This window comes from Typopeltis vanoorti, chromosome 17, assembly GCF_054136105.1.
Source record: "Typopeltis vanoorti isolate ZY-2024b chromosome 17, IOZ_Tvanoo_1.0, whole genome shotgun sequence".
Classification (NCBI taxonomy): domain Eukaryota; kingdom Metazoa; phylum Arthropoda; class Arachnida; order Uropygi; family Thelyphonidae; genus Typopeltis; species Typopeltis vanoorti.
The window spans coordinates 95,428,366-95,441,629 of NC_143565.1; the positions used below are offsets into that span (position 1 = coordinate 95,428,366).

Genomic DNA, 13,264 nt, shown 5'->3' on the forward strand with positions numbered 1-13,264 from the left:
CACAGGAGCCAGTACCACTGGAGAGTGAAGTGAGGTGGGCACTGCAACAACTATCCAGTAAGAAAGCACCAGGAGGGGATGGAATACCTATTGAGCTGCTCAAAGCCCTGGGAGAAGAGGCAGTTAAAATTTTAACAGCTCTATGTCAGCGAATTTGGATCACAACTACATGGAAAAAATCAGTTTATATACCTTTATTGAAGAAAGGCGATGCAAGAGAGTGCAAAAATTACAGAACTATAGCACTGATTTCTCATGCAAGTAAAGTCTTACTTAAGATCATTCAGAAAAGACTGGAACCATTCATGAAGAGAGAAATGCCAGATGAACAGGCAAGATTTCGAAAAGGCATAGGAACAAGAGATCAGATCGCCAATGTGGGATGGATAATAGAAAAAGCACAGGAATATCAAAAGAATGTCTACCTTTGTTTTCTTGACTATGTATAGTAAGACTTTCGACTCTGTAGATCATGTGAAACTGTGGAATGTGTTAAGAACAATGGGAGTACTAGAGCATTTCATTATCCTTCTGAGGAATCTTTATTATGAACAAGAAGCTACTGTCCGAATAGATCTTGGAGAAACTGAATATTTCACAATAGGTAAAGGGGTGCGACAAGGATGTATTTTATCTCCATACCTGTTTAACTTGTACAGCGAATACATTTTAAGAATGGCGGGGCTGGAGGAGTCTTCGGTTGAAATTAAAATTGGTGGAAGAAATATTAATAATTTGAGGTATGCAGATGATACCACCCTGTTAGCAGAATGCAAAGAAGATTTGGAAGAACTTATTATGAAAGTTAAAGAAGAAAGTGCTGAATATGTGCTCCTTCTTAAACTTAACCTCAAAAAGACAAAAGTTATGGCAATATGTGAACTTGATGATTTTGAAGTAGATGGGAAATAAAATGGAAGTAATTAACAATTTTGTGCTCCTAGGATCTCAAATTGATAAAGATAGGGTATATTGTACTGAAGAAGTGAGAAGAAGATTATTACTCAGAAAGAAAGCAATGACAAATTTAAGCAAGATCTTTAAAGATATTAGCCTTGCAACAAAAATCAGAATCGTGAAAGCAATGGTATTCCCTGTGGTACTGTATTGATGTGAAAGTTGGACCCTGAGAAAGAGTGAAAGAAGGAAGTTAGGTACATTTGAATTATGGATTTGGAGATGCTTACTAAGAATACCATGAACTGCAAAGCAAACCAATAAATCAGTGATAGACAGAATAAAGTCAGATTGCTCCCTCGAAGCTGTGATCATCAAGCAAAAATTGTCATACTTTGGACATATTATGCGAGCAAATGACAGTCTGGAGAAGATTATGATGCTTTCTAAAGTTGATGGAAGTAGGAGAAGAGGAAGACCAAGAATTAGATGGGTGGATGGAGTTAAAAAAGCAACTGGAATGCCCCTGGAAATTCTGAAGATATGGCCATGGACAGATCTGAATGGAGAGTGTATGTTCATAGAATCACCAGGAGTCAAAAACGACTCAACAGAACATAACAGCAACAACAAGAACCTCAAAATGCAACTAATAAATATTGATTACAGCAAGATGGATATGAAAGTGATTGACAGACAGAGAACAGGACTTATGTTTAGAGATAGAATCCTCTTAGAGAAAGATAGTTAGAAGCAGCATATCTGAGGGTTCAGTTTTTAAAATATTCATAAATAATTGATATTTGAACACAAATTATTTATGAATATTTTAAACACTGAACCATGAGATATGCTGCTTCTAATTACCTTTCTCTTAGAGGATTCTATCTCTAAACACAAGTCCTGTTCTCTGTCTGTCAGTCAATTTCCTATTCATCTTGCCGTAATCAATATTTATTCATTACATTTTGAGGTTCTTATGTGGAATGCTATCCCAGATTTTGCTGAAAATGTCTCCATCATGAGGATATCTGAACTGTTACCTTTAAACTAAAAAAAGATTATGCCTAATAAACATACCCTGTCTACCATTGAACTGCTCTTTGCTGTATATGATATCTTGTCATTGTGATGTTGTGGTATGAGACGAACTGCTGATGAACACATGAAATAAAATATATGTTGGATGGGGGGTTCAGACCTTTTAAAAAGAGAAAGTTGTCAAGAATTCCATTAAGAGAAATACATACAAGGAAGGAATATAGGTTTTTCTGTATTTGCTATTTTGAAAGTTTTCCTTTGGATAAATTTAACTGACCTTTATTGATAAATGTGATTTTGAACGTTCATGGCTGATGACTGAAAAGCAAATTGTAATGTTATTTATGTACCTGGCAAATAGAAATGTAGGGATATTCCATAATAAGTGTTCTTTTTCATGCATTTCTAGACCATTAACACTTGTAAGAATAATCATTAATGTGTTTGGTTCCTGTTTCAACAGATAATAATAAAAAATAAAAAGGTGAGGATTTTTATTGGTATGTGTGTGTCTCTGCAAGAACATTTGCTTCTGCTATTTTCTGTTTCCCTTGATAAACACCCCCACTAAATCATATTGCTTAAGAATTGCTCTGACCAATGACCAAATGTGCTAATTTTCTGTAACTGTGATATATTTAGGTGTCTGTTTATAGATTGTATATGTTAACGTTTGTCTCCACAGACAGTTTTAAAATCGTATTAGAAAAGCTTGGTTCATGCATTTTATGGCATGAATGTGTGCATGTGAGTGAGTGAGAATACTGACCCTTTTACTCACTCAGTGAGTGAGTAAAAGGGTCAGTATTCTGTATAGCCATTTTAAATTTTTTATATTGATCTCTCTAGTAATCATAATGCACATTTGTTTGTGTTATATATTAAGAGACCTACAGTCAAGGCCTCATTGAGAAAGCCCCATATTGGCCACACCGTCATACTATTCCAGTGTTATAATGCAGATTGTGCCATTTGTAATAATACAGCCTGCTGTTTATATTACCCTGCCCTGTTTTTAATTTTTCTCTACTTGATTATTCATGAATCGTCGGCTGCCTTAACTTGTGACTGCTGCCATTTATCTTATTTCTCACACTCTGTAGTCCAACAAATTTATTTGTTTTAATGACTGTGCCAGTTAGACTATATATTAAGTATGAGAATATAAGATCTTAAATCAAAGACTAAGCAGATATAGTTTATACTCCTCGCTTATATTATTCTTACTTTAAGCTAGTTGTGGCTTAAATATAATTCACATAAACTTCTATCTTAAACAGGTTCGAATTTTTTAGGATAGTTCATTGACAGAATCAGTCCATTGTGTTGTTTACAAACCATTTAATTAAGTCAAACAGAAATATGTACAGAATGAGTTACATTCACATATATACACAGTGCCATTGCAATTCTCTTGCTAGTCTCAATTCCTTCTAATCTAACCTTAGTTCTACACTAATTCACAATCTAGCATAGCATTAACTAAATATAAGACATACCTTGGTTAAGCGTAATTCACATTAATATACATTATCTCATAAACATAGATGCTTGACATACATTCTTGTTCAGTATTACAACTACTTACAATTCTTGTTCAGCAGACAGTCTTTCACATTAACCTTTTGTTCACCAGTAATTCTTTTTGTATTTCTTTCTGCGTGCCTCTAAAATTCTTCCTTGTTGTGGTTGTCGACTATGCCTTGCCTTATTTCTACTTATTTCTAGAACCCTTAACATAGCAGCAATGTACAGCTCCTTCCCTTCAAGATGAACGACACAATATTTCTTGTGTGGCGATGTACCCAGATAGAAGACTCAGAAGAACTCTGACATCCAGTATTTACCTTCAGACATGCTGACATTATTCTTCGCGTGTCTTGGAATTCTTTATCCACGGCAACTATGGTCTCATATTGACCTTTGGTTATGATGATGTCATTCTTCATGGGTCTTCTATGGTAATTTCATCTATAGCAATTCTCAGAATTCTTCACTAATCTTCGCATTAGACTTACTGATTTAACATTACTTAGCCTTACATGATGACGTCATGCGCCACATTATTTTTACAAAGGTTCAATACAATATTATTACAGAAAAGATTATTTCAGTCAAAAAATTTAACATTATTCTGACTACATTCTCCTAAATAAAAACCATGTAAAAACGAACATAAGTTACAGTCATGTATCATTAGAGATTTTACACTAGAATTAGTTTGCACTACCCAGACTCATGACCTGAGAAGGTAATCCATTCCAATAACTTACCAATCTATGAGAGGAAAAAAATCTAGTTCTCATTCCTTTCTTGACAGCTTTCATTTTTAGCATTCATGGATGTCCACTTCCCATCTAGATATATACTATCCTTTCAGCAGTTTGTACATCTTCATATCATCCCTTCTCTTGTTTGCTAGTGTCTGCAGTCTAGTATTCAGCTTGCCATTTACAAGTCTTCAGTGGAATTTTCTTATAAATGGATAGAAATAAGTCATAATGATATTAAGATTTTTTACTAAAATAATTTAAAAATCTATGTTTTGTTTATTTTTAAACTTAGGAATTCCAAACCATACTACAAGAAATGGATTCTCCGGTCAAATTGAAAGATTCCAGAAGCCAAAGATTGACCACATGTAAGTTAAAAATATATGTCTGCTTAATAATAGATTCTGCCAGGTTCTAATATTTGAATATGATATTACACCAAACCAGAGAATTTTAATTTCATGGATGATCTATAAGTTAGAAGCAAGAAAAACTTCCTATCTGATCACTGTTGATTAGAATTCTTGAAAAAAAAATGCTGATGAATGGAGGCTGTTCTAAACAGCAGAAAAATAAGAAATGAATGAAGAAATTAGTGCCATTGAATTTGAAGGGATTCTTAAATGAATGATAACTCATTACCACTCATATTTTGAAAGGTGAGAGTGTTAAACCTTGATAAATGGGAATCCTAAAGAATTCAACATCTATCATTGTTTAACAAGATAGAAAAATAAGATATTAAATTTTATGTAGGAAAATGCTTGCTTCTAAGTATGTGCTATATACATGTGATATAATATAAAAAGAAGCTGGCTGGCTCTTGATTGCTTTTCTAATTGCTAAATAAATACTTATAATGTAGGGAAGTTCTTAAAGACAACAGAAAGAGAGAGCTCTAATATGAGAACTGTTGGAGAAATAGCATGGAATTAAGTTTTTAACTGTCTGAGCCTGTGTAGCTCAGTGGAAGTAGTGTTTGCACTCCATAGTGCCTGACCACATGAATGAAGACTCGGGTTTTAGTCTAGTCACAGACTAAAAGAACATTTTCTAAGCCTTTTTTTTGTCAGGTTCCTCAGTTAGTTGATCTCTGGCATGGGCAAGTGGATTTTTTCTTCCAGAAACTTGGGTTTTTTATCCCTTAAACTCAAGAAAATCAACCATCAAACCTACACTATTTTCAGACATTAAAAATATTGTGTTAGGGACCACGAGATGGTGGCATTTGTTAACTGCCTCTTTGCTGCATGGTGATTAACTTAGTAATAGCCTTGGCCCACTCAGTCTCCAAACGTTAGACATGACTAAAATGCCTATTTCTTATATGGGAATAAAAACCATTAGCTAATTTTGTGTGTGTGTAAGTTGATCAAGATTTTTCTGAGAAAAAAAATTGAACAGAAGCATTAATTATGATATATTTGATATATGAGAGAATGAATTGCATATTTCAAATATGTTGTAATTAATTCTTCTTGCATAACGCAAGTTTTAGGAAATTTTGTACAAATAGTGAAACTTTTAGGGAGTTGTATATATTTAAAAAATAAAATTGGGAATACTTTTTATAGTAGGGATTCAATAATAAAAGTGTACTGTTTGCAAAATTGATTTAAGAGTTTTGAGGTTAATGAAAATATGCTGATAAACTATTTCATTGACATACCACACTACAAGCATTCATTTGCTGTCAAAATTTAGAAATTACTTTAATTAAAAACTTCTTCCATTGCCTGGCATGTTTGTTTTTGGAATTAAAGTGCATCATCCATTAGAAACAACACAATATCACATACTGCAATAAAAATAATACAAAAAATTGTAGCAATATGTTACATGTTATATTATTGTTATAATACATGCACGATATGTGGTTATTACTCGTAGACAGGCTTATACGTTGGTTATGCATTATTAAAACACTTAAGGAGAATATTTATTAAAGTATAATTTAATTTATATCCTTAACTACATTGTTCATTTCCTTAAGTGTTTTAATTATGTGGTTATTAGTAGTTTAATTTTGTTGTGTCCCCCTTTTTTAAATTCTATTAATATATATACTATACACTGGGTCCTTCCTAAGGAGTCACGTGGCACCTCTAAAACACAAAGGAATTGCCTCAGGGTCGAGCCAAAACCAGCGTGGCAAAGTCTTTGAAATCTCACTTCTCTTAAAAGCATTAGGAATATTTATATTTTTTTTGCTGCGCAACTAAGCTATTAGATTAAGTTAAACATGTCTTAATCAAGAAGTGATCTCAAAGGTGTAACTATAATGACTACTGATTTACAATTGTGACCTATAACATAATCTATTTTCTCTCGCTTAGATTCGTATCTTTTTGCAAGTGGTGCATCGGATTCTAATACTCAGACACTCGGGCTAAAGATAGCAAAGGTTTATTTGACACGTTAATACAATTTACAATACAAAAAAAACTCAATCCAAAACTTCAATGTTAGTCAGAGAAAATTATAGGTATCCTTATTAAGTAAGGACATCAAGAAGCAACATCAATATGTTATTTCACAAACTGATAAAACTTGACTGCAATATTCACATTAATCTTCATATCATATCACATCACATTACTCAGACTAAACCGTCTTAATACTTTCAAAAACATACACATTAGTTTAACTGTATAGGAGTTACCTGACTATGCGTTCTAATATTAAGGTGCTACAGTCCTGTCTTAATTATATGAAAGTCCTCAATTTCCCTTAATCTCATTTTTTAACATCTTAATTTTCTTATACACATTATATAGACAAAGAATTTTCTCAACGTTACCGTACACACACACACACACACTGGTTCTTCATACTTGTTCCTTCAACTTCTGACTGCCGTTCTCTGATTGATCTCCCCTCTCATTCATTTAGTCGGTGCTATGGCATGGATTTCTCCGGTCAAAGGTAAGTCCACATGATCTCAGCATAACTAGTCCACTCCTGATATAACGATGGCTTAAGGCGAATCTGCTTCCGTGAGGCCTGTTGCCTAGATGCTGAACCCTTTCCATGGATTGCCTTTCAGTCGAACAGAGATGTGTTCTTTCATTGTACGATTAGGAGCGCGTGATCCTTCCAGCTCGTGAGCGGCATATCCTATTATCGCCCTTGGGATTCCTAACAGAACTCTTCGCTGATCCTTCATCCAAGCACTCCTGGACAGAGACGCTCCTCCGTGCAACCATCTACCCACCAGAATACACGAGACTTCCAGCCAAGAGAGAAGAGAGGAAAAAAAAGCCTTGTGGGGGGGGGGGGGGGAGTTCCTAACCCTTTTATATCATCTCCCCTATCGGCAATCACCATAACTCATAGCTCACCCAACATGTATAATTTCTCCCACGTGGGTCTCATTTCGTATCTTCTGACCACTCGCTTCTGCACGTGCGGTGGGTGCACAACTGCCTGGAGGCAACCTTTGTTGCCGTTGGTGTGCCCGCGCATTTTGAACTTTTGTTCACAACAGCTTAATGCAAGTCATACTACAAAACATTGTATTATCAATTCTAACAAAATATTAATTTATATTAACATATCACTGGCATTATACAATCAAGTAAGTATTCCTTCCTTGAAATATTCACAATCCTTTTTCTTTATAATAATGTAATCAATATTTTACCAGTTGCATATAGCACATTCCTAGAAGCAAGCATGTTCCCTACAAGGTTTTTCCTGTTAAACGATGATAAATTAGAATTCTTAGGAATCTCAATTTATCAAAGTTTAACAATTTCAAGTTTAATGTGTACATTGTACTAAGTAATATCTGAACGAAACTTGCTCACTATAAAACTACCAAAAAATCCCATAAGCATAATACTGTTCAGAAGGAAATTCACTGTAGCAAGTTATCCACTATAACTCTTCTTGTGATACATACAGTTTATGTTAGTCAACGGTAATTAAATGAATTTTAAAATTATCGAGTTGAAATGAAATATTTAAAGAAATACTTGTATTAAAAGATGTATTAAAGTTAGTGATATTTTAGTTATGCAGATCACAGGGTCATTTCCGTGTAAGTAAGAGAATATTGACACATAAAATGGGTTAATTATGTTCTTGTTATCATCCTTATCTTACCCAAGCATAAGCAAACAGAATTGCACATGAAATATCCTTGTGATGAGGCTATTTGTATATAGAGTAGAGATCAATCAAAAAATCTTTGTCAGAGAAATGTTCCAATTTAGTGTTTTGACTAATTTCTCTCTTATTCCATATAAATTTATTCAGTTGATTTCCTACCATACCAGCTTTGTTGATTCTGTTGTCTATTTCCATATTTAATTTACAATCTTCATTAAAAATTGTGCCTAAGTAGCTGAAATGTTTTATTTGTTCTATAGGTTCTCCATTCATGATGCAGTTGATATTTTCAATGTTTCTGCCTATTTTCATTGTCTTTGTCTTGTTATTGCTGAATTTCATACCAAATTTATTACACTACAGTTATTCAATTTAGTTAGGGAATCTTGCACACTTGTACTGATTTATTTAAAAATATAACATCAGCTGCATAACTTATATATAATCTAAATATAATGTACAACCTGTATAACATAACCTAAATACAATCATACCCCGACTTACGCAAATCCGGAGTTACGCAGTTTCATATATGTACATATTCCCGTCCCGCTTCACGCCTCACCACTAGTCTTATCTTTCTGGCGCCTGGCTGCATTCACCAGTGTCTACATTCATACACGATTTTTATAGTCTACAAACCTTGCGATTGTTCAATGTTATGTTCTTGATAAAAATTTTATCACATAAAAAATAATAATGTCATCCAAAGGAGGCAAGTCTGATTCATCTACAGCTAGCAAGAAAAGAAAAACATTTACTTTGGAAACAAAACTCAACATTATTAAGGATTTTGAAGGCGGAATGAAAATTTGTGAGCTAGCAAAGAAGTTTGATCTACAGGAATCCACACTAAGAACAATCATAAAAGAAATGGTTACAGATTTTGGAGGACATGGATTCTAACGAGGAATGAATTGTAGCCACAAGGGAAGGAATAAAAAAATCATTAGTTTGCTATGAAGAAAGTTTGCGTGACAAGAAAAAGACATTATGCCGTCAGACGAATCTATTAGATTTTATGAAACCATTGACATTGAAATAACTTTCTTTTTTTTTATGTAAGAAAAACTACAATTATGATTATATTTCTTAAAAAATATAGGTGTTTTTGTAAACCTTTGGTCCCAATTAACTAATATTTTGTATGTTTGTATTCAAAATTATACCCAAGTTACGCGAATTTGACTTACGCGCTTTTTGTTGGTCCCACCTACTGCGTAACTTCGGGGTATGACTGCACTGATATCTCTGCTATTCTTCAGTGTGGTGAAATCAAAGTTAGCTTTTAAATGCTGATAAAACAGTCCTGTTTGCTCGTTCATTAAAAAAAGAAAAAAAATCTCCTCACATTTGATAATATCCAGACAAGATGAAATTTTTCTTCTTGGGCTAGCACATTTATATTTTACCATTCTTATCACATCCATAATCTGATGAGGAAAAAAAAAAATTATAATTTTCACTTGGAACATTTCTTCTCACTAGATTACTTTGTTAACAAGTGGTCAGCATATCTGTTCTCCAACCAAAAGGTTGCAGGTTCGAATCCTGTTACGGATATGGCTGTTTGTGATTGTCTTACCTTGTGTACCACTATAACCTTTGATATGGCACAATATAACTTTTGTGTCTTCATCATATCTCATTTCCTGCACAAATCCACCAAACCTAGCATACTATTTGAGTGTGTATTCTGCACACTTGGTGTGGTGCAACAAAAACATCTAAAAATCCTTGACACTGTTCAGAAGATAGTAGTTCAGTTAACTGGTAATCTCTCTTTCCCATCCTCAACTCATCCTTTTTCTTCTTTATGATTTGCTGGACTTTGCTTATACCTGGCCCCAATGTTCTAGAGGTCCAGCAATCTTCTGTGTGTGAATTTGATAATTAAAGAAAGTTTTAATGTCCCTCTTTTTTTTTTTTTTTTTTTTTTTTTTTTTTTTTTTTTTTTTTTAAGCTTCCACTGCTTCTTGTGTATGTACAACACTTATAGAAATTTGATTTACATTGCAAGTTCTGAAAAAATACTGTATCTTAAAAATAAATTGCACCTTTATTTTAAACTTTGTTTTGCTGTTATCTCAGGTCTGTAGATTGTGACAGATCTGTTGAAGTTTCTTTTGCATCTGTTCATCAAGAGAGAGAGTACCATAAAAACAGTTTCTTCAAGATGTTTCATTTCCTGAGTGTTTCATCTTATTGTCATTTCATCTCATTCTTTGCATTATACAGGATCTAGAAGTAATAAGGCAGTGACCAAACAATAGTCACCATGATTTTATTATTATTTAGCACATACACTGTGTGTGTATTATATTTTGCTAATAAAATTTTTCTGCATAAATGTGGATTCTCTGACTGACATTACTTCTGGGCCAGCCTGTATATTACACACACAGACACATAATGTCATGCTGTTGAAAAAGGATTCCAAGAGAAAAGCTGTTTGAATCACTACAATTGTATGAGGGATGTTATATCAATACTTGGTCTATATTTGAGTTGTAAGTCAGTAGTTAGAATGAGTATAAGAAGATGGTTTGAGACAAGGGTGCACATTATGAAGGAAAGTGGTATTAGGCCTGATATCAAAATTTATGATAATTAACTCAGCTTTTTACTTCTTTATGCAGGTGGTGCTATACTCTTAAACAAGTGCAAGTTCTTCAGGATTCCTGAATTAAATTGAATGACTGTTGTATGAAATTTGGTATGAAAATCAGCAGGAACATAGAAAACATCAGCTGCATTCTTAAATGGAGAATCTGTAGACCAAGTAAAACTTTTAGTATGTAGGCACAAGTTTTAGTGAAGATACCAAATTAAATATGGAAATATTTAATTTGGTATGACAGTTGAATATTTAATTTGGTCAACACAGTTGACAAAACTGCTATGTAGGGAGTCAATGAATAAATTTATGTGGAATAAGAGAGAAATTAATCAAAGCACTGAATAGCTAGATATAAGATAATGTCCAATGGATCTGAGAACTGGGTTAGAAATAAGACTTGATCAAAGACTGGAGACCACAGATATGAAAATTCTGAGATAATTTAGGGAAAAGAACAGATAGCATCAATGGTAGAACAAAGCTAAAGATATTAGGGAGGAATTTGTTATTAGCATTCAGGAATCTGTGAGTAGGGCTAATTTCAGATGGTATGCCACTTCCTGGCTAGCAAAACATTTTTTTTTAGGATGGAGAGAGGAAAAAGACTCGGAGAAAGTCCAAGATCTGAGTGGATTGATGCAGTAAGGAAGTGTCTTATTAAAATATAAATCTAACAAATCAAATGGTCGGGAAAAATCCCCATTATGTTTCACAGCCCTAAACAACTTATTGACATGCTTACTTTTGTAATTCAGCACAGCTGATTTAAGAATCACGAAATCTTAATAAATACGTTTGTGTGAAATTTCCCAGATTTAGAAAACAAATTCTTAAACTGCCCAGCTAACAGGCAAGGCTGCCTACTAGTGCCCACAGAGAGACATTAGTAGGCAGTTTGCTATCTTCCACTTATTTTTTTGTTGTTTGTGTTTATTATTACAGTTCTCATATTGGAGCTATTAAACCTTAACATGAACTTCAATGGTGCCTAAGCAGTCCAAATATACAAAGGTGGTAATTTCTCATTTTGATTTTTGCATATGAATATCATAATTAATTTATAATATAATATATTGCAGTAGTTTTAGTGTAAGTCAAAAAATAAATTCAAACAGACATTTTTTTTTTAAATTTAAAATGGCATAACTTATTCTTTCATGCTTGAACTATGTAAAATATCATAATATATTTGCTTTTATTTTTAAACGTTGTTCTCCCCCCTCTCATTCCAGTGGTGATCCCCGGGAAATCATTGAATACCATGATTTGGATTCCACTGATGATGTGGATATATTTTAAATCGTGCAATATAAATTCCATTGTAAATAATAAAAAATTTATTTTTCAGCTGTCAGTAATTCTCTTCTGTAAGTACATTCTTTGTGTTTGTAGATGTTTCTCTTTCAAACAATAAAACACTTGAAAATTTTTTTCTCAAAAACAATTTTTTTAGTGAGATGTATTATTCATTAACCACCAGCTAGCTACACAAATCAGAAAAGCATATAAGATATTACTTAAAATATTTTATTTCATTAATTTTACCTCATTTTTATATTGATTTTGAACTTAAGAATCTCTTATAACAATTTGAGTTAATTGATCCTGTCATGAGGTGGCAGAGTTTTTCATCCCTTAAAGCAGACAACTAGCCAAGGAACATAATGCATTTAATCATCATCAGGTAACAGACATTATTATAGCCCAACACAGTATTTCATGATTAATTTCCTATTGACAACTTTCTTCCAAACATATCTGTTATTTGTCAGATGTCTAACTTAATCAGTTCTTACATTTTAATCTTCCTTTCATTTCATTCCTGACTGTATCGACCTGCCTATGTCTTGGTCTTGATCTTTTTCCTGCCTATTTTACTTCAGAAATGTTTTTCTAATCTTTCATCTAGCCTTTTGCTTTTTAAAGTGATCATAATTATCAGTTTGTAATATAAACCCTTAATGATTAAATGTATTATTCTTAGCTTCCCAAAGTAGTTTTCTTCCAGATTAATCTATTATTTGTCTGATCTTATATTTCAGTTTTCTAAGGCACTACTGACTGCATCAATTCATCATGTTGGAGGCTTAATGGATTTTTTACAACACTCAGAAAGGATTAAAACAGAATTTAATACTTCCTATAATTCGTCCTAGTCACTAGGACATCTACAAGGATTACAAAAACAACTAATGTAATATTAACACAAATATCATACAGTAATAAGCCCAACCACGTGGGTGACACTAAAGTCCTATCTAGGTGGAGTGCCCTCTAAGGGTGGTTGTAGGTGGCCTAGAATGTAAGGTTGGACCTCTGG

At 33.3% G+C, this 13,264-nt stretch overlaps 1 protein-coding gene across 7 annotated transcripts in view; it reads left to right on the forward strand.

Moving 5' to 3' along the window:
- The window catches only part of LOC150097660 (serrate RNA effector molecule homolog B-like), a 335,617-nt gene extending 323,326 nt beyond the window's left edge, over positions 1-12,291 (forward strand). For 5 of the 7 annotated variants that reach the window (XM_090407118.1, XM_090407116.1, XM_090407122.1 and 2 more), the window contains 2 exons: positions 4,504-4,579; positions 10,416-12,126. In XM_090407118.1, the coding sequence (XP_090263244.1) occupies positions 4,504-4,579; positions 10,416-10,569 (230 nt within the window). In that variant the 3' untranslated portion in view covers positions 10,570-12,126. Of the gene's footprint in view, positions 1-4,503; positions 4,580-10,415; positions 12,127-12,176 lie in introns of those variants that run through there. The other 2 variants (XM_090407120.1, XM_090407123.1) reach the window with 1 other exon arrangement.
- The last annotated feature ends 973 nt before the right edge of the window (positions 12,292-13,264 follow it).